We start from the raw sequence: 21,711 nt of genomic DNA on the forward strand, positions 1-21,711 counted from the left end.
CGAGCTTGGAGGAAAGCTCCGGACATTAGCTTCTGAGTCCTTAAAGTCACCCAAAAAGGCTAGAAACAAAGCCGGGGCCAGCGGGCATCCTTGTTTCACTCCTCTTTCAGCCGGGATTTCTTTGGTGAGAGTGCCTTGCTTGTTCAAGCGAACACATAAGGTGGTGTTTGAATGGAGGGCTATGATCGGTTGTAAGATTTCTTCTGGGCAACTCCAGCCTTTTAGCTTTTTCCATAGCAACGGTCTATCGACTCTGTCGAAAGCCTGCGACAGGTCTATAAAGGCCGCATAGACTGTTGGGGCTCCCTGCTTTATTTTGGCCTTAATCATGCTGAGTATGAGGATATTCACTGCCGTTCCACCGTTTTTCTTGAAACCCAGCTGGAAGTGGTCTTCACACGGGGCTGATTTTGCCCAGCACCAAAAATGTTGGAGAAGAAGAGTGGCAAACAATTTGCCCATGATATCCAAAAGGGCTATTGGTCGATAGTTTGCTGGCTCTTCTCTGCTTCCTTTTTTGAAAATTGGAATGACAGTAGCTTTTGTCCAGGATGCTGGGATCTGTCTGCTAGCTCTACAGCGACTGAACAGAAGACTGATAAAATCTGTCCATTCTGTGATGTGTGTTTTTAGGTCAGTGTTCGTAAGGCCATCAGGTCCCGGAGCTCTAGAGGTTTTTAACTTTCGAATGGCCGCTGTGATGTCTACTTTTGGAGAGAGATCCACCCAGGGAGCCATGTTTAAGTCCAGGCTAGGGGTCGTGTTTGTGGGCAGAGGAGCAAAAAGATGTGTAAAGAACTCGACCCAGGCTGGTTCAGGAACTGAGTTGGTCATATTTGTTCCTGTGTTTCCTTGTGAAATGTTAATCAGAGCCCAGAAGTCAGCTGATTTTTTTTTTTTTGTTGATAGTGTTCTCATCATGGTTTCGGCGTCATTCTGGTACAGAACTGCCCTGCGTAGTCTGATCCAAGTCTTGTAGCTTTTGTATTCCTTTGTCCATAGCTCCCACCCCTGATTAGTGTTAGCAGCTTTTTTTTCTCACCACCTTTTTTTTTCAGCTATTATTTTATCATGTGATTGTAGGTAAGAGGAATAGGCTTTGCCTCTTTCTTCTTAGACTTGTACTTAATAAAAGCGGGATATAGTTGGGTCTCTGAGATGTCTTGGAGAACGTTAATAGGTCCCCAGCTGTAGCGAATTGTTGGCTCATCACTCTCACACTGGCAGCAGTGAGGTGGAGTCGAGTTTGCTGGGGATTGGGCTCTACCGAAGCTGTGCAGCTTCTAGTTTCTCGAGAGGCCGAAAACCATCCGAGAGTGAGCATGTTATGGTCGCTTGGGTCTATTTTGGTCACCTTGAAGCTATCGATGTCTGCACACAAATCGTTTGAGATGAAAATATAGTCCAGGGTAGCCGTGAAGGAACCTCGTTCCCAAATAGGGATTTGCGCTTGCCACTCTTTAATCCATGCTGCATTATGTAGATTTCTTGAGACCATCAAGTTCATCCAGGCTTGGCCCCTTGATTCCGATTGCGACGCAGCCACTGAGTGTAAAGATGCTTCTTTGGAGTGGAGGCATTTGGCGTAGAAAATCGCCGCATATTATGACATGCGTGGTGTTCCACTCCACTACAATGGCGTCTTTAGTCTCGGCCATGGCATGGCAGAAAGCCGTGATCGATGTTCTTTGTGGGTTCCAGTAGGTAGTTATGATTGCCAGAGAGGTCTCAGTCCATTGTCTTATGTTCTCCAGAAAGTGTGTCCATTCAATAAGAATTGCCAGAATCCCGTAGGTTTTATCGATGGTTTTAACGATTTTCAAGTTTTGGCCTGTCCTCACAGCAATGAGTAAGCCAGCGGAGGGCCGGCCTAGGAGTCCTCTCATCGCTGGAAGACCTCAATTTCGAATCCGTTCATGGACGGTTTTTCTAGAAGCCAGGTCTCCTGGAGGCACAGAATGTTGAAGCGGTCAAGGTCTTCACTATTGGGGTCGGTTAGATGTGCGTGGCCTCTGGTGTTCCACAAGGCTAACGTCAACACCTTTGAGTAGTCGACTTGTTTGGCTTTGTTGGATAATTGCTGTCTGCTTCGATTTGAAGTAAGCGCTCCTTTTAGCGAGTTCCATGGTCCGCCCAAGGTCAGATCTTTCTTTGCGGTATCCGAAGTATCATGGAATCTGTTACTCGGGGACTGATGCCTACTATTTCTGTTACTGTTCAGTCTTCTTCGTTGTGGAGAATAGCCTCTTATCTTTTCACTTCTTTCGTATCTACGATGTCTATCCAATGATGAATGGTCCGGGCTACGCCTACTTTTGTCTTGGGGGTTTTGAGTTGTAAAGACCTCTGATGTATCAGCCAAGTCTTTCCGGTAGGGTTTCTCTGTATGACTTCCCCTTGCAGGCCTCAGGTCTATTTTCCGAGATGTATTACGATCATCTACCCAGGGTTCCTTTTCCCTTTCAAGTATAACCCCAAAGTGGGCCTTCAGTTCCGCTCTGCGGGTGGTGTGCTGGTCTGATGTGTTGGATGACGGTCGTCTCTTTCGAGCCGCCGGGACATCCTGAGTTCGTTTTTTGTATGATGATACTGGATTTTTTTATTCAGATAGCAAAAATCCGGCCAAGTTTAGTTCTTTCCCTACGTCCCGGCTCGGGTGTTGGATTGCAGCTGGTTTGATGTGAAGATAGGCTTTTGCCTTGTTATCTCTGTGGTATGGCTCTATTAATTTGAAATCTTCTGTTTTCAAGTGATTTATGCCAGATATAGCTGCTGTGATTTTTAGCACTGTTCTACGGTTTAGAACCATGTATTTGTCTCTGTTTGAGTATCTGCTCGATTTTAAAGAGGCGCGTTGATTTGTCCATAGTAACCGTCGCCTCTGTTTTCTCTGTTTGCGTGTGTGTTTTCCGCGCCTGTGTCACCAGACTTCCGTGTATGGATTCATTTGAGGAGCCTATAGGCGGTACATGCTTTGCTGTTGTTGAAACTGGGGAAGGGCGGTCGGCCTGATTTGGGTACTGTAGCTGAGGGTCCTCCATGGGACTTGGAATTAATATTTTCTTAGAAGAATTTGTACTGTTTTGGGATTTGGTGTGGCCTGTGTCAGCCTTGTTAAGAGATCTCAGGTTTTCGGGGGACTCTTCTTCCTTGTAGTGAGACACATTAGTTAAAATAGTGGAATTCAGAAAATCGTCGGTCGATTTGGGTGACTGAGTTAGGTCAATTTTCGGCTGGCTCTTGGTTCGAAGTGTCTTTAGTCAACCTATGTTTCATCGTGGTCGAAACAAGTTTTGCATATATATGAGGTTGAGTCAGTGGCTCTGTTTGCTCCTTCTCCGCCAGTGTAAGGGCCTTTTTCTCCTGCCTCTGGCTTTGGCTAGCAATCTGAGGTGGCCCGGAGTTGGTCTTTGGCTGTTTTCTGCTCACTGTTGCGGGTATTTTCGGGCTGTTGAGGAATATTTGGGCAATTTCATCATTTCCTTTCTTCAGCAGCGTCTGAGTTGATTTCGATTCCATCCGGCTCAGTGGACAATCTTTATGGTTTATGCCCGCCATGGCATTTTCACACTCAAATTCGGTTATGTCTCTTTTTCTTTGTGAAATATCATATTTCAAATCTATGGCCGTTATAAAGCCCTCCAGAAAAGTCAACTTCGATTGTATAATGGCCAATTTGGCTGTGTTGTCCCTCGAGGCATCGCCTAGGGTTTCGTAAAGTTTGCAAAATGGTGCCATTGCGATAGTTATTGCAGTCATGATCGTTGTCATGTCTTTCTTGTTATTCAGTGAGTCTTTTTGTGTGCATGTTTGGGATTCATTTAGCCTTCCGTTTTTTTAGGGTGTTTCTCTACAATATGTTGTTAAAGTGCTCGTAACTGAATGTTGACGTCTGACTGCGGGTCCACCGGCCTCCGGAAGATTGAGGGATCTTGTAGAAGAATTCCAAGGGCCGTTACCCAAGCTCTGTTGAGACAGTGGAGCTATTGAATGTTCTTGTATGGACGGCCGAGCGTTTAGAGTGGGTAGGTGAGCTTTTGTCCAAGGCTGCGGACTCATTTCTCTGTGTATTGGATATGGTTTTGGCTGAAGCAGGTCCAGTATGTCTAGCATTCCATGCTGGGTCGGCCGAGCTTCTATTTCTGGCCTTTCTTTTGTTTTTTCCATAATGCTTACTTCAGGGCAATTTGGATTCCCTGCCTGCGGTTCTGTGGATAGATTTTGTATCCTTGGATGAAGGCATGCTGAGTTGAGGTAGGGTGACCCTACCTGCGCCTCTGTCTGTTTTGTTTGTTCCGATTGGTCTGGTCTCAACGGAACCAGTTTGACAGGGGGCATTGTCGCTGTAGTGGAGCCCTGGATTGTTGGTCCCTTTTGGACTTCTCTCATTGCTGTTATTTCGGGCTGAGTACAAAGCACTATCGATGTAGTATTTTCATCCATGGGCGGCATGTGGATGGATTCTCTCAGTGTGACATCAGGATGTTCTTCTTGGGGACATAGTGTTTTTCTAAATTTGGCTAGCGGAGGGGTCTCATCCAGTGCTTCTAATATTTCCGCATCCGAGAGTTCAGACTCGTTGGATAGTTTTCGCTTTCCTTGAACCCTAAAGAAATTCAGAAGGGCGTTGGAAAGGAGCGGAGACAGTAGGTAGAGTAATTGTTCCTGGCCCCCTTTTTTTGGGCGGGGCCAAGCTTTGGTTGATTTGATTTGTTTTATATTGAGGTCTTCCTTTCTTTTTTATGTCGTCAGTTTCTCAGTGGTTCCTTGAGCCAGGGAAAGTTTTGGTTTAGGCTTGTCTCTTTTTTTGTACTGTATTCGTTTCTTATTTGTCAAAGCGTTCGGTTTAAGCTTTAAAGTGTCCAGAGCCCTGGATTGTTGTTCAAAATCTGATTCTGCATTAGATAGTGAAGTGGTGCTGTGATTGCGGGGGCCCGCGTCTAAGTCGTGGGGCGCCATCGTGTTTGGTACTGGTACCGTAGACTTCTTTGATGATTCAGCGGAGGGATGTATTGTAGGCTTATGAAGAAGCTCACTGGGCGTGGGTAATGCACGTGATGAAGCTAGTGTTTCTCCTGAGTCAGTTTGTTCCGGAAGTTCTCCCTGAGGCGGCGAGTGGACCATAGCAGAGATGGTCCGTTGATGGTGATCCTGGGAGCTGGATTGGGTATCACAGTTCCCAGTGCTCTCTGATGTGGTATCCGGCAGCAAGGTTGAGGGAGGCACTATTAGCGTGCGCGGAGTCTCTCCAGTGAAACCCATCACAGGGGCTTGAGGCTCCTGGGGCGGTGCTTGTACGTTTCCGCCCGCCTTGTCCACCGCCCTCAGGCCCGCCGCGAGGGATCCTCCGATCCTCTCGCGGACTAGGCCACTCGCTGAGGCGGCGCTGGGGTGGATGGCGTTGGCGAGCGGAGCCACCCGCGCTTGTTCTGTTAGTGCAGAGGTTCCACCCCCTTTGTCTGCCGAGGGTGAAGGCGGTGCCAGCGTTGCAGTTGCATGGAGCACAGAGGCTCACAAGCCGCCTGGGGCCGGTAGGTGTTCGTCGTTATTTTCTTTCCCGCTTATGGGTACAGGCGTTGTTTGCCCCAAGCTGTCAATTTGCGGCGGGGGAAGCGAAGGGGGGAGAGGGAAACGGGGGAGGGGCGGGAGCCCATAGTAGCAGCCGGGTCAACACGGTCAAAAGGATCAAGCAAGTCTGCTACAGGTTCAAGTACACTCCCCGTCCTAAAGGCGGGGATGGAATTGTTTAAATTTGGAGCATGGAGCGTGAACACATAGTTTTTTTTCATATGGCTCCTCAGACAGCGTTGATCGGAATCTTCCTCCATTTTGTGCAAATTAACTGAAAAGTTAGTGGGTGTGTAGAAAATGCAGACATTTTGCTAAACCAATGGAGCTTACAGTGCAGGAGCGGGACCTTCAATACATATCAGGTGCTCAGCAAGATAACAATGTCTCTAAAATTATAGTCATGAAGGGAGCCGCCTACCTCACCACCGCAGGAGCAGTGTCAGCGCTGTCAGCAGTGTCAGTGGCGGCGTTCAGTAGAGCCGTGCGGGTCCCCCCCCGCCTCCAGCTGCGGACTGATGCAGACTGTTACTCTGACCGTTACTCCGCGCACGCTCTGCGCTGAAGCAGAGTTTTTAAGGGCAGTGGGTCTTGTTAATCCTTAAAGCAGCAGCAGTCCACAGAATTCACAACAGCAGCAGCAGCAGGGAAACGAAAAGCACGTCCTCTCAGACTGATGCAGACTGTTACTCTGCACGTTACTCCGCACTGAAGCAGAGTTTTTAAGGACAGTGGGTCTTGTTAATCCTTAAAGCAGCAGCAGTCCACAGAATTCACAACAGCAGCAGCAGGGAAACGAAAAGCACCACTATTGTAGTAGCTGACTCAGTACAAAGGAGTTTTTGCTTATGTATTTTACTTAACAGTGATAAAGCCCAAAACCATTAGAGCCTCAGGAACTGGTCACCACAAATGAAACAGTCCATGACTGTAAAAAGCCCCATGTTTGTAGCTGAGGGCGAAAAGCAAACTGAAGACACATGTGAACTAAGTGTTTCTACAGCAAAGTACACACTGTGTGTTTGTTCTGCTGTTGACCAGAACAGTTTCTTTCACCCAGATTGTACCTTTGGGCACCGGGTCTTCATAAGGAAATCCCTAAATAAATGGACAGCATGAGAGCAGGCCTTGAAGTGCTGTAGCCCGGAATTGAAACTGTGCACAACGGTGCCTGCGACACACAAGCACAGCGTCAGGACCATCTCTCTCTCAGACGGGGAGTCATCCCAGGGCAAGCCCAACATCACAGTGAAGACCCGATCTGAGATCAAATATGGCAACCCATGACCATCGGTGCAGCCCCACCCCACTGGTGACCCCGCCATTTGCTCTAACTCTAGTAGTTGGAGACTTATGAGCTCCCGTGCAGTTTTCAATCATGAAAATGATCTTTCATTGTTCATGACTATCCGGGGGGAATTCTTAAAAGATAAAGCGCCCAATTCACAGAGCGTTTTCCAGTGTGGTTTTGCCATTATAAAACGCTTCTGTGAATTAGGCCGAGAGTATTTAAATCATGCTGCCCCTGTGGTAGCATTTGTTTTATTCATTGTGACATGAGTCGTGGGGGGCTTGGCCTAGATTGCTCGAACCCAACAGCTAACATGTGATTAGGAGGCAGCTCACACACAGCGCACTGATTCCCTGTCTCGGGAGCAGTACACAACCTCTACCCTGGGGTATGAAGAGACCCTGTGACACCAGCACAGAAGAGACATTGCTGTGGTAAACATAAGCTCAATAACAAATGGCACTTTTCACCAAAATCCTAACGCTAGCAGCAAAAGAGACAGCGCGTACCTTACAGACATGAGCTGATTCGAATGTGCGAATTGTTTCCTATGGAGAAAATCCCCAAAGCCATTTCCTAAGGCATGTTACATTTCAATGGCATTTGCCAAAACCCTTTAAAATTGTGGAAGGAATAGGGTAGAGTCAAGAGAGTATATGTTCCTAAAGTTATTCCAATTCAACTTAATAGCTCTCCTGTATTGGGGGAACGAGCATCCACAATCTCCTTTCATATACTTAAAGGATAGTGTTTGGTTTTACTCTTAGACGTGCCCCAGGGTTACACCATTTGAAGCTTTGAGGTTACAATAAGGTCTACAGATTTTCCTTTTATATTACAAAGACATTTTCATTTCTAAACTGTAGCTGCTCTATTCATACCGCCTGTTATCTGTACCGGGGGATTTTAAATGGTACATTTCATTTTCTCTTTCCTATGTAGTTGCTAATCAGGCAGGGGTGTTGCTGGGTCTGAAAAAGATCGGGGGCTACGCTAATGTCGGGACTCTGGGCTAGCTAGCCTTTTGGTTGTAGCCACTGAGCTTCTATCTGTGGTTTCAACCAAAAGACCCCCCAGGCCCGCCTAGCAGCGCATCTGCAGGCAGGCTGTCCAGCACAGTAAGGCGCTGCTTCTAGAGTTTAGGTCCCGCCTAGCGACGCCTCTGCAGGCAGGCTGTCCAGCACAGTAAGGCCCTGCTTCTAGAGTTTAGGTCCCGCCTAGGGGCGCCACTGCAGGCAGGCTGTCCAGTGTAGTAAAGCCCGGCTTCTAGAGTTTAGGTCCCGCCTAGCGGCGCCACTGCAGGCAGGCTGTCCAGTGCAGTAAGGTGCTGCTTCTAGAGTTTAGGTCCCGCCTAGCGGAGCCAGTGCAGGCAGGCTGTCCAATGCAGTAAGGCCCTGCTTCTAGAGTTTAGGTCCCACCTAGCGGCACCACTGCAGGCAGGCTGTCCAGTGCAGTAAGGCCCTGCTTCTAGAGTTTAGGTCCCGCCTAGCGACGTCTCTGCAGGCAGGCTGTCCAGCACAGTAAGGCGCTGCTTCTAGAGTTTAGGTCCTGTGCAAAATGAAGGTGCTCATCGAGGGCTGCTTGGAGTTGTTACCAGTCCGGATGGCTGGCACCTCCACTCTAATTTCACCCTGCAGGTGTTAATGCGATCTATAAAAAGAAAAGGTAGAGTTTGCCTTGTGTTTTTCTGTTCAGATGCCCCCAGGCCACACTAGTGCCTTTGCACTTCTTACTTTTTATTAGAGTCAGGCCAAAAGGTGAAAAGGGAATAGGGAGCCTGGGAGCAGTGCAAAAAGGAAAAAACAAGGAAACGGGGATATTTTCTTGCTTTTTTGAAGGAAGGGTAGCATTGAGTTCAGTGACCAAGAGCTTGCTCAGAACATAGGATCGTAGTAGCAGATACACCCTGCTCTGATTGGCTGACGCATCTGCCCAGGGTGCTAATTATATATAAAGGTTGTGTCCTCTGTGTTTGAATGTGGAATGTTGCATTGTGATGGCAATCTGCGAGTGACTCTTAACTCTAAGCTGAAGACACTATTACCAATTTTGCTAAAGGTTTTGAGTAAACTGTATCTTAGATGGCAACTTTTCACAGCGTGCTCGAACGTCACTTGTGCATTGCCCACACTTCCATGTCCCTCACTCCAAAAATTAGAATAATTAACATAGCTCCACCCACCTCATCAAAAGGACACAATGTGCTGTGCACCCACCACATTGAGGACAACGGCATTAGAATTAGAAACATGCACATTTTTACTTTTAATTACCTTTTTGTAATAGTGTTTAACAGTGTTGATACAATGATAAAGGAGACAGTTCCCTAGTTGACTGTTTTGGGAATAGTTTGACAGACAAGCACCTATTTACATCACTCAGCGGAAGTGTGCACTGCATTGTACATTTGAGTTACCCTTTGATAGGCATTCAGAAGTGTCGAAAATGCACTGGAGTGCCTCGTAATCCTGGGCAAAACTGGTCTGAGAATGTGGTTTCCTATCGGTGTGACTTTATTCACAAATGAAAACATCAGTAGTAGTAGTACGTCATTTGTATAGCGCCTTTCACCATTAGTATGGTCCCAACGCATTGTAGGTTGAATGCCCTTGGTGGACGGATATGGGAAGAAATTCAGGGAGGTGCTAGTATTGCATGTGTGCATATTGGCCAGTGCTTAAGGTGAGGGGCGGCCAAGTCCCCGCTAGCCACCCATGTGGATCTGGCATGTGGATAGGTGGTGAAAGTGATCTAGGGGGGTAAGTGAGAGTGGGATAGAAGTAATGTGTGCATGTGTGCATCTGGGTATCAAATTTCTGTCGTGAACGGTAGCTGCATTCTTATGGCAGAGGTGTTGTGCGAAGTGTCTTCAAGTGGTGTATGATGACAGATGCGTGCAGGTCTTTGGCCGTGCCTTTGGCTAGTTTCTCTATGCATGGAGATTAAGAGGTTAAATGCATGGAGGGTAAGAGGTTAAATGTCTACAAGGTGGAATAACAGGCTGAACCCTTGCTGGAACCATCCAGTCAGACACATGAGCAGCGTTCTGCGCAACGGGAACATACCTCGCACCTTGTGCATGTCCTCATCCACTCAACCTTACAGGTTGGCTTCGTGTGGCAAGATCCCCACCTGCTTGAAGTGCCTCATGTGTCTCTTCTTCATTACTAGAGGAAATGGAGGAAGAATCATCAAAGTAATTAACATGTGTAGTGAGGGAGCAAACACAACCGTAAACATTTGTATAACTGTCTACCCAGTGCATTATTTTCAGCAATGAGCATTGTGTTCAACCCAGCCCCACCAATAACCTTTGTGCCTGACTCCAAAGCACTTAAATCGCCTTTTATTTGTATAGATGAGGCAGCAAAGGCTATATTGTCTTTGTTTTCTGGGCAGTGAAATCCATCACAGGAGGTCAAAGCTCTGCGACAGTCAGAAGCAGATGTCAGTAAAACCATTGCACCAGATGACAGGTTTTCTTTGTATCTAAAACAATCATCACTGTAGGAACTGAATTACTTTGTCTTTCAACGTGCCCTGCTCGGGGATTCCCCTGACACCTTTGCGACCCCAAGTGTCTGGTGTTTTTTTGCATGCCAAACCTGCAAGTCGCGCGTCAGTTGACAGCTATGTTGTATGTTTAATGCAATTGTGTAAAGCACATTTTCTTTGGAATATGATGTATTTACTGATCCCTTGTCCCACAGAATTGCTTTCCGTATTATCCCTGTGGAGTGGCAACCCAGGTAACGCATGGCAGAGTCCGCTGCACCGGCTAAACTCCCTACGAACCTTGAACTATCCTCTGCCACCACCAGCCTTCCAGGGGTTTCACCGCTGACATGTTCTCAAGCATACTACTGTGTCCGAGCGGCTATTGAGTCTGAGTGTTGGCCTCTGAATGCGTGCTAACTACATTGGGCCGGATTGGCAAGCGATTTTTTGGCAGAACTGATGAGATGCGCTAAAAAAAAGCAGCACCCTAATCCACAAAGGGCCTTTGCACCCATTCAGATCCCCTTTTCATCCCTTTCTGTATTTGCACACATCTAGGGACATTTCTACGAATTCACAAATGCTTTTAAATGCGCAAATATGATGCACACACCCCCCCTGCGCCTGTTAATAACAGGCTCAGGGTGATGTGCAAGTCATGGCATAATCATTTCTGACCCCGTCATGCATTTTTTCATGAAGTGTGATGGTTGCAGTTTATATCACGGTGCGGCCACACTTGGATTTCCATCCCACAAAAAGGGGTGGAAATGCTATTTTTGTCTCACATTTCACAGAGGCAGGCCCTTTAAAGGTCCGTCTTTGCGGAAAGGGCTCCCAGCAGCCACCTGGCTGTTGGGAGCTAGTCATACATTAGTGTCGGGAATGCACTCATGACACTAATGCATGCAAGGGGGCTGGCCAGCACATCTCTGCGCTACTGTCTAGCCCTCCCTGAAATGCGCAAGTCACCTTTGAGAAAAAGGTGACCTGTATATTTCTGCAATAAGCACAAATGAAAAAAGTGCATCCTCTGTGCTTTTTCCACCTGCGCTCATTTTTGAGAATTTGTCCCAATGCGATTAAGTGTGATAGCTTAGTGGTTAATAATAACACTTGTGGCCAGTTTGCAAAACATTCTCCCTTGCCATGCAATTGTACACTGGTAGCGGGCAAGTTGGCTCTAACACTCGAAACAGCCGACTTGTGCATAATGGCATCTTTTAAATGTTATTTATGTGATGGTCGGACCAAATGTTCTTACAAACCTTCCCTGCGCTGTTTTTAAAATTGTCTGTGGAGCAACATTTGCTGGCACCTGAGCAACACATGTGCTCGAACCCTTATCGTTTACACTGCTCTGAGGTTTAGAATGGATCTGCAGGTGCTAACACCACGCTTAAGGCGTGGATACAGGAAAGACTGTGCCAGGCCTTTGACTGTTTCCCTCTGCTGTGGGTGGAAACCTAGTCACAGCTCCTGTAAAGGTTATTATATTTCTGTCATTTTTACAGAACCTGGCAGCCTTCAAGCAAATCGTCCGAGACGTGTTTGCAGGGATGTATGACCCATCTGGATTCCGACAGGCGCCTGCGGTGGATCTTGAAAAAGCCATCCTGACAGATGCGGAAGAAAATAATTTGTCTGCGCACTCTCCGTGGGTGAATAAAGTCAAGCAGCTTTTCAACCTGTCTCTGGTGCACCCGGGTAAGGCTGCCGGCTTTGGAATGATAAGAGAGAGTGACCGATGTGGAACATCACTGGTGGGACCTCCATGCTTTGTGATGGCTGAGCTGTACAGCTACATATCACAGAAAGGTGCACGCATCTGTTGATACTTTAGGAAATGGGCGATTACGTACGGTAATCCTCATTACTCCAAGTCCAGCCGCCTCACTGTTCTTAATAAAGGAAGGCTCCCTGCCTTCCCAGACCGAAAACACTGAAGTTGCCAAAAACGACCAGAATTTACCACTATTCCTTAATGAGAGTATAAAGACCCACCCCTCCTTATCCTCTGCCTGTGTTTTTACTACCCCTAGACAAAGAGGCAGAAGAAGCCAGGAGAGAGTAGAGGGAGGGCTATAAGAACTGTGATGATACAGGTTGATTAGGAGTAATAAGGATTTCCGTACGTAATCGCCATTACCTCACGTCCACTCTTGTCTGGTGACATTAATTATGAAATGAAGGCATAGAAAGCAGAAAGCTATATATCTATGATGATTAAACCAGAGATGCAGTACCCACAAGTGCTAGTGGAAGCAATATATTAAAAGCACCTTGTTTAGGGTCTGCACGATGAATGAGTGACCTTAGCCTTTGAGAGGGAGTCTCAAAATTATAGTTCCGCTACGGTATGAATATACGTGGATCTACTTATGCATACTGCTCGATTGATTGATTGATTGTTTATTTATATAGCACCTATACACAATGTGTTTCAAAGCGCTTCAAGGAGGGAGGGAACATAGGAAAATACAGTTCCATTCAGTTAAAGTCCATGAAACAATACAGAATGTGAAAAATAACTATCGTAATAGGCCTGTAGACATTTCTGATAGTACCAGTGCATAGAACAAGTAAGGCAAGAGGGAAGGAAAAAGAAGGAGAACAAAGCAAGCAGTAACATTACTATGTCTGACGGCAATTGATGTAGTGCAGGAGGTATACAAGAGGAGGGGTGGGAGGGGGGTACGGGGGTATATGAGTGGGGAGAAGGAGATGAACAAGGCACGCTACTGTGCAAATTTGTCAGTGACAAATTTAAAAAGCAGGGGTGGGGGGAGAAGAAACAAGGAGGGGAGGAGGGGAGACAGACAAGCTGCTATCAAAAGTCAAGGTAACAGATGATAGGAGTAAGTGCTAGGAGGGGGAAGGCTGAGAGGAGGGAGAAATAAGTGGGATGTGGAGTAGGAAGATGGTAGAAGAGGAGGGATTTATGGAGGGGGAAGGGGGTAGAAGGCAGGTAAGGGGGCAAGGGGGTACACAGAGCCGAATAGGGGGGGAGCAAGGCAGGGTGGCGGCACAACAGACACTCACGGGGGGGCATGGGGGCACACAGACACTCACTGGGGGGAAATGGGGGCACACAGACACTCACGGGGGGCATGGGGGCTCGCAGACACTCATGGGGGGCATGGGGGCACACAGACACTCACGGGGGACATGGGGGCACACAGACACTCACGGGGGGCATGGGGGCACACAGACACTCACAGGGGGGCATGGGTGCACACATGAGTGTCGATGTGTTTGAAAGTTATGCAATGAACATTGCTCAGGATGTAGCCCTACGTGGCAAGCGAGTCGCGAGAGGGTTGTTCGCTGCCTAACTCTTTCAGAATTTCAAAGAGATATTAATTCAATCAATGTCATTTGAAAATGACAACATAGAATAGCTCAAATAAACCTGTAGCATTCAAGGTGGATGTGATGCCAAGACAACCAGCAGAAGACCCAAGATTAGGTGGTGCACAGTTCATTTCACCCTGAGGAAGATGTGCTTATACAGCATATATGTCAAAACCGGTCGGTGATTGTGCCAAAAATATTCCAACAAACAAACTCTTGATAATGAAAGGTAATTTCACCCTTAGACCTTCATTACAAGTTTGCCGTTGCGGGAAGAATGTTGGTAAAAGTACCAGTAATTCCGAGGTCAGCACTGGAAGAATGTTGGTAAAAGTACCAGTAATTCCGAGGTCAGCACTTTTCCCACACTGGTAAACTCCAACTTTGCCAGTGGGGGTCTCTGATTTAACTCCAGTAAAGAGCTGGTGGTAAATCAGGCACCCACTGGAAAAAAACAGCTGTTATTTCCAGCACTGGAATTACTGGTGCCGGATATACTGGCAATCCCCTACGGGACTCCATGGAATGGGGATTTACTGCCCTTTCCGCCACCTGTAAAATCCTGTAAATTTCAGGATATCAGGCGGTGGAAACGGTAGGTCAGTTTGCTGGTAATTACGGGGGGATACCGGTTAACTTGTAATGAGGCCCTACTTTTTTGAGGTGATACAAGGTCAAAAGTTAGGTGATTCATGACTACAACTTAACGGCCTCCATTTGGCCTTAAAGACTTAGATTTAACTTAAACTTAGATATAAATGTTGCTTGTGCAATTGTTTTTCACTCTTGCACTTCTTGCACTTTCTCTTTAAACTTTTTTCACTTTCAGCTTCTTGGATGTATGCATATGTGAATTAATGTTTTTAGTATTTTGGATGCATTTGTATCACATGATGTATTTTTGATGATTACAATATGTTCTATGGATTAAACTATGTTTCATTGATTGTTAGTGAATTTGACCACAGATATAATTGGTTTATCCTGTATATCTTGGGGGTTAAGGGAAACATGCATTTCAGTTTTTACCATGCTCTGGGTAAAATGCCATAGTGAGCGACAACAAATATTCTTACCCATGAGATGCCGAGCCATTGTGGAAGTCTACTCACCAATTAGCTGTTTCTACAGTGAGAATTAAGGTGTGACACACCATTTAATGATACCCATTTCCTACTGAAGCAATAGGTACCAGACATTCTGAGACCAAACCTGAAGTCTGTGTTTACCCCTGACGATCGACAAGGACTTAACACATGCATATGCATTTGAAGGTTAGCCATTGATCACCAAAGCAACACATTCTGAATGACCCGCCCTATGTTATTCTGAACTAATCTTATTAACGAGGCAATATGAGTTAAAGAAAATAGCAATGGAAAACATAATTTAGTCACTCCTGAAGCTACCCCAATTTCCTGTGTAATTAGTGGCAGACACCATTTAATGTAAGAAGAGAAAAATGTCACCATGTTTAACAGGAACACAGTGAACCTGTGGCTGACATTATTAATCACATGCAGGTAGATAATCCAACTGGCCCTAGAAATATCCTAGAAACAACGCAGACATTAGTCCTCTTGATACATTCCAAGTTGTGGCATATCACAGTGCATTGAAACATCAGGCTGGTATGGCAATACCTTCTACCCGAATCAGTGTTCTTTGCAAATAGACCTGAAAGAGAGAAGCAAACACTTCCAGTGGACAGGATGTGCCTTGCTAATCCATGCTTTGTGTGTCAATACTTGAGGTCTAAATATAACTGAATACATCTAACATCATGCATGCAACCTGACATGAAGGTGAACATGTCACACTCGGCTTGAGAACAGGGTATGTAGCCAATCAGAAGAAGGACGTGGTCACTCTGAGGACATTTGTAAGGTGTTTTTATTCAAGTATAAAAGTATGCCTATCTTTCCCTACTGCTATGGGGATTTCCTACCTATTTTACTAACTAAGGTGGTCGTCAGTCATGGATAAATGTCCACAGAAGAGAGTCCGCCATCCAAAGATAACCTAACTGACCCTACCACTTTGATAATCAACTAAGGTCAGGAGAATGACTCCCTTTTCCTGTTGGTTGTGCTTCTGCACTTGTCTTCTTTTCATTCTCTTTTCCTGCTTAGTATGCAATTCTCAAATTGTCTCTCATGATCCCTTGTATTAGTTGCTGTAACTCCGTGACAGGATTGATAGTCTTTCTATCTCCTTTTATTAATGGTTGCTTGGTTCTGGCTGGAATCATTTTCTCTTTCGTATAGGATTCTGAAAGTTCTGATGTAGTATCTTTTCTTCTGAGACTTTGGGTTTCTATATAGTTGTGATTAACTTTTCCTACTTAGGACTTCTTTGTATACAGTCTATCCTTGGGATCCCTCTGGTGTTTGGTGCACATTTATCTCCCTCTATTGTGTTCCAATTTGTGCTTCTTAGACTCTGGGTTATTTTCTTCTTTTCTCAAGGTAGTAATGTTCCAGTTTTGTTTCTCTCCCTCTAAGTGGATTCTAGGCTTCTCTTTATTACATTAATACAGTTCCATTTCATTAATGGGATTTTCACAGTCTCGTCATTTGTACTGGGACGAGTACCAGCAGTGTTGAGGGGGAACGTCTCCAGTACCCATAGGTCTTTGTTCTCTTTCCAGTCGTCTCTGTTTCGTTACTGGTGCTCGGCCCGTGAGTCGGTTCATCAGTGTGGTGGTATCAGCGTAGTTGAGGGGGGCACCCTGACCACCATGCTGTCTGCGCGGGCACGCCTCCACCAAGCTCTCTGTATGCTTGATGGTATGTCACGATACTTAAAGGCTTGACATAGAGAAAAAGATGATGGTGTTCACAAGCGCACACCACTTCCAGGCTCTTTCTGAGCCTGTCAGCAGGCTTTCGCTGTGAAAATGAGGCTGTGGTAGGTATAGGAGATGATTTTCCTAGTAGTGTCCAGTTCCGTCTCATGTTCCGCTCCAACCATGCCTAGGCTGGCAGTGATATTATCAACCACAAGTTCAGTGCACAGCTCGGAATTAAAGTAGGCCACCTAGTGGGCACTGGCTGTTCTAGATTGTATACCTTGAAATGCTACTTGACAGTCTGGGGTCCACTGCTATTCCTACCCAGCAGAAGTGTGGTTTTGAAGTGGCAAACTGATGGATGCAAAATCTTGTATATACCTCACCAATTAGCTCACCATTCCCAGGACGGAACGAAGCCAGGGGATGTGCCTGGGTGCTCGTGTGGAGGTGAGAGCATACACTTCGGATGGATCATGTCACCTGTCCCCTTTGGAGAACATATGTCTATGGAACTTGACTGTCCATTTGTTTCACACCTAGTGCCATGCATACTTGCCTGAGAGCATTGCTGTGTGCTGTTTGCGGTGTCCCAAAAACCAGGATATCTTCGCTGTAGTTTAAGCGACAGGGATGTGTTGTCTGATTTTTCTAATATGCTATTTAAATACTTCGGCAACAGAGGACACACCAAGCTCAATCACTTCTATATACACAACCCTTTGTGAGTTAGGAATTTTGTGATGTACCAGGGAACAGTGTCCAGTTCCAGCGGATACAGTCAATTCATTCAATGGTGACGTCTGATCCCTACTGCTAGATATTGGTGAGAGACGGGCTCAATGGGGGCCTTTTAGGCACGTTGGGGTATGCAGCTTCACTCATCACATTCACAGCAGGAATTCTGTACGGTGGCGTTAACTTGAAACGCATGACGATGCGATCTTCAGAGTCCAGTGTGCCTCTCAATGAGTAGATGTATCCACTGGAATGGTAGTCCATGGATGGTGATGGAGGCGTTTGAAAAGGATGTTTGGATGTGTCTCGTTAACTGATCTGTTGTTGTAGACGTGCGTTCCCTAATGAGGGTGGAACTCTGTCGGAGGCATCTGAAGTCGGAGGTGACGTGTCCCCTTGCTTCTGCTGCCACATTCTCTGGCAGTGTTGTCTTTTCTACATGTCTGCCCCATAGCCCGGCTCATGCCTTTGTGTGGAAGGCGCTGACCACAACAATAACAATCTCCCCTACCACATTGTTGCTCTTCAGTGCAGTTCACAACGTGCAGACAATATCAGACGTGGAGCACATATGCAGAAAGTTCCATGGCTTCAACCTGAAAGTCAGCTGTAAGAGAGGTTCTGGCCATTGCAGGAATCCCTTCTAAGGAGCTGGAATTTTGCAAGAGCTTTCATCTGTGGGTGGAGGTTTCAGCCTCATCTTTGGAATACAAAAGGAAGTCTCAGTGTTTAATGCAGGATTTGAGGTGTGTCCCAAAAACAGTCCATGGTTTTGTCCTTCTCTTGTCTCGTGTTCTGAAAAATATACATCTTGTGATCCGCACTTGTGAGGAAATGAAAATCCCGCATCCTTCACGACCAGCGAGGACACAAGCTGGAGGAGTTAGCAGTATCAAAGAGAAATTGTCATTGCAATTAGTGAGAGCCAGCTGAGACCGCCGAAAGTTCCAGCTGAGACACCCGTGGCAGAAGACACAGATGGGGATGGTGTTGCTCTGGGCGATGACATGCTGGAGCGTTGTGTACACTGTTGCGACACATGGGGCAAGTGTTGAGTATGTACTGTTTGAGTTATGGGTTGGTCACTGCAAGTGCTTGAGTGCTGCAGGAAGAGATAACACTCATGTGTCCCTCACAGTGCATGTGTTCCGTATCCATGTGCAGTGTGTTCCGGGCACAGTTGTTGCATATTGCAGTGTGGGCTCTAGCTGATGCAGCAGGGGGCGGTGGTAGTAAACACTGGCTACCTCTCAGGAATGGCTTAGTAACGCTGAGGAGTTACAATCACAGTTGACCTGTCAGGGAGGGCATTGGAATGATGGCGTTCACCTCAGGAGCGGGATCGAGAGATGTGTGAAGGTACCAGCAGCTCGTCGGGGAAGGACATTAGTGACCACAGTTGGAGGCACCTGGTAAGCGGCACCATCGGCTGAGAAGTTGGGCGAGGGTGCAGGTCGAGCTGCCTCGTCTCCTGTGCTGCGTTCTGCCAGTGTGTGGCAAATAAGGAGGCAGGTGTATACCGCCTGAGGGTGGGCAGGAACTGATTTTCCCGATCTCTACCTCTTGCATTCACTTCTTCGGCCCTCCTCCCGGCCATGACATCAAACGTGTTGACATTACATGGAGGAGGGGCCCAGTGTTCAAATGCCTGGCATGACAAATAGTATGACTGTTTGGTTTACCATTATTAACTCACTTGTTATGGTCATTGTCCAAAAGCAATGTTTCACGTAGACCTGCTCTGGCCAAACCTCCTAAAGTATGTTAGCTAAGTGGTATGTCATTGCACTACAAGCATGTTACTTCATTTCAGCACTAACACTTGTACGGGGACTACCTCTTCCAATGGGGCAGTTGACAATCCCCATGGGTGATTTATATCCAATAACTCACCTGCCATTTATTCCCGCCACTCCCAATGTCCTAGTTACATTATAACTTGTATTTCGTACATCCGGTTGCTAATGGTAATGTTGTATTTGCTTTGTTTGCGCCCCGTAATTAGGAATTATCGTGGCAGGCCCACCGGGGTCTGGGAAGAGTACCTGCATCTCTGCGTTGGTGCAGGCCCTCAATCTGATCGCCTCCTCCCAGCCGCAGGCTGCACCAGCAGTGCCGGAACCCGAAAAAGCTAGTACCCACAAACTCGTCAAAATCAACCCCTTGAGCGTGGACGATTTCAGCCTCATGTTTGGGTCCCAGACTTCGTCACGTATCTGGGTAGATGGAGTTGTTACCTACGTTTGGAGACGGGCACTCAGGGTAAAGTACTGTGTTTTTTCTCACCAACTGTTTGATTGCAATATTTATTTGAAATGTTTCCTCTCGTGTGACTGACGTTCACTTATGTGATTAATATTTATTTATTTATTGGATATGTATAAGACGCTTATACAACAAGACAGTGTTTCAAAGCGCCATATCGGGATAGTATTTGGCCTATTGTTCCTACTATACATAAGAACATTAACAGTTTGCTTCCCAAATGACACAATATATTTTCGTGTAGAGATATAAAAAAATACTTTTCAAAAATGTCAATCTCTTCAAAGGCATATGGAATTAAGTTTGGGATCCAACCCTTGAGGTTCGCCAAAAGATTGTGAAATGACACATTGCAGATAAAGCAGTGGACATGTTAAACTGCGACCACTAACGCCTAGAGCTGCTGAAGTGGAGGCAGGTTATTGCTGACCAACTCTCTCTTTCTCTGCCAGAGCTTGACTGTCATTCAAAGCACCAGAGGAGAGGGAGGCCTAACACTAACTAAACAGATCCTGGATTCTGACCTAACTAGACCACTGCAATATACTTTACATTGGAGTACCTAACGTGGAAATAAGTACCTGGTGCGGGGGAGCCATCTTGTTAGCTTACTGGTAAGCCACTGGCATGACCAGAGTTCCAGGGAGTACCTACGTTGCTCCCCTGCATATCAGCCTCTGGGTTCCTGACCCCACTCGGCCTGCTTTGCCCCCACAGCTCTCGTCTTCCTCCTCACTTCCCTTTGCCCTCATTCTCCTGCCCTTCCTCACCCTCTAGGCTGTGTCCTCTTACTCGACCAAGCACCTCATCCCTCTACACTTCGACACGGGTCTAGAGAGTTGGATTGGGCCCTGAACCCATCTAATGTCACTGTGACAGCCATTTTATGATATGTTACATTACCTGATAATTGTATAGTGCATGTGATAATAATTGTAGCTTAATCACCAGTGTGATTTAATAGCTGAGATGACGCGTATAGAGACGTTAGAAGCTGAAGTGTGAATTGAGTTCAGGTACACTGTGGATTGCTGTGTCAGAGACTGTGACAGCTGGACTGGATGTTTTCATGGGACTCTGCTGTATTCTATGGGGCGCACTGCTTTAGGTGGAAAAAGAGCTAGTATAAGTCTTTGTATCAACCCCAAGAGCAACTGTCTATAGTTGATGGCTCTGCTTTACATACAGAACACATGTACAATGAATGGTATTCAGTCGCATGCAAATTACATGCCCAATTTGTCACATATATCAGAGATACAGTCGAAGCATGTTCACTTGTCAGGTCATATTAGAGAACAACCAAAGATGTATGAGACTCAAAGGCTAGACAACTGATATATGCCATGTGTGCCTAAAGAACAATATAGTTTATTGAAAATTGTACTGGGCTTCATAGTTGTATCAAGTACTGTGATAAATATATCAATTGATATATCCTTGAGTTTATCAATGTACCACGGTCTAGGGATGCTTTGGATAGGGGGCCCGCTGGCTAACTGTGGCCCAAACACACGTGACTAAAGAATCAACAAGTACGGCCAGAGACCAACCATTAGAAGAGACCAACAGTGAAACAGAATCAAATTAACAGCAATATGCAGTGTTCTGCTGCAGCACGGACTATCATGTCAATGCATATGCGACTGCTGGGCCGTACCGCAGACAGGACCCAGCCACACTCCACTGTGGGGCAGGCCGAGCACAGATGAATCCCCTCAATCCCAAGGAAACCTCTCCACAAATGAGGGCTCCAGGCTCCAAAACCGAAAAAGCTAATGAAAAGCACAGGAATCACATTCCGCCACAGAAAACACGGTAGAAAAGTCAATGGGCCTCATTATAAGTCCGGCAGTAACGGCTTGGCTGCCGCCGGAGTGATTTTTTTCCCACCGCCTGGCAATAGGGACTTACCAGGGCATTACAGCCCCTGCGGTCCCGGTAATTCCCAATTGCTGGCCGCCAGAAAAAATGACTCCCCGTTCCCATTCGAGTTCCATTGGACTCAATGGGAATGGGCAGGATGGATGGACTGGCACATTCATGAATGGTGCCGGTGCATCCATCAAGGTCTGCGAGCGGGTGCCGCTCCGCCTGCCAGTTCAGACCTGGTGGGCTGAAAGGCACCCGCTCGCAGACCTCGGAGTGTGCCGGTCCGGTAACAACGGTGCCGGTAGCTTACCGGCACCGTTGTTACCGGACCGGC

At 46.6% G+C, this 21,711-nt stretch overlaps 1 protein-coding gene across 1 annotated transcript in view; it reads left to right on the forward strand.

Moving 5' to 3' along the window:
- The window catches only part of LOC138452855 (uncharacterized), a 1,928,742-nt gene that overhangs the window by 1,173,841 nt on the left and 733,190 nt on the right, over window positions 1-21,711 (forward strand). The window contains exons 52-53 of the mRNA XM_069605205.1: window positions 11,872-12,064; window positions 19,246-19,502. Of these exons, the coding sequence (XP_069461306.1) occupies window positions 11,872-12,064; window positions 19,246-19,502 (450 nt within the window). The remainder of the gene's footprint in view (window positions 1-11,871; window positions 12,065-19,245; window positions 19,503-21,711) is intronic.

This window comes from Ambystoma mexicanum, chromosome 4p (assembly GCF_040938575.1).
Source record: "Ambystoma mexicanum isolate Mex_15411 chromosome 4p, UKY_AmexF1_1, whole genome shotgun sequence".
Classification (NCBI taxonomy): Eukaryota; Metazoa; Chordata; class Amphibia; order Caudata; family Ambystomatidae; genus Ambystoma; species Ambystoma mexicanum.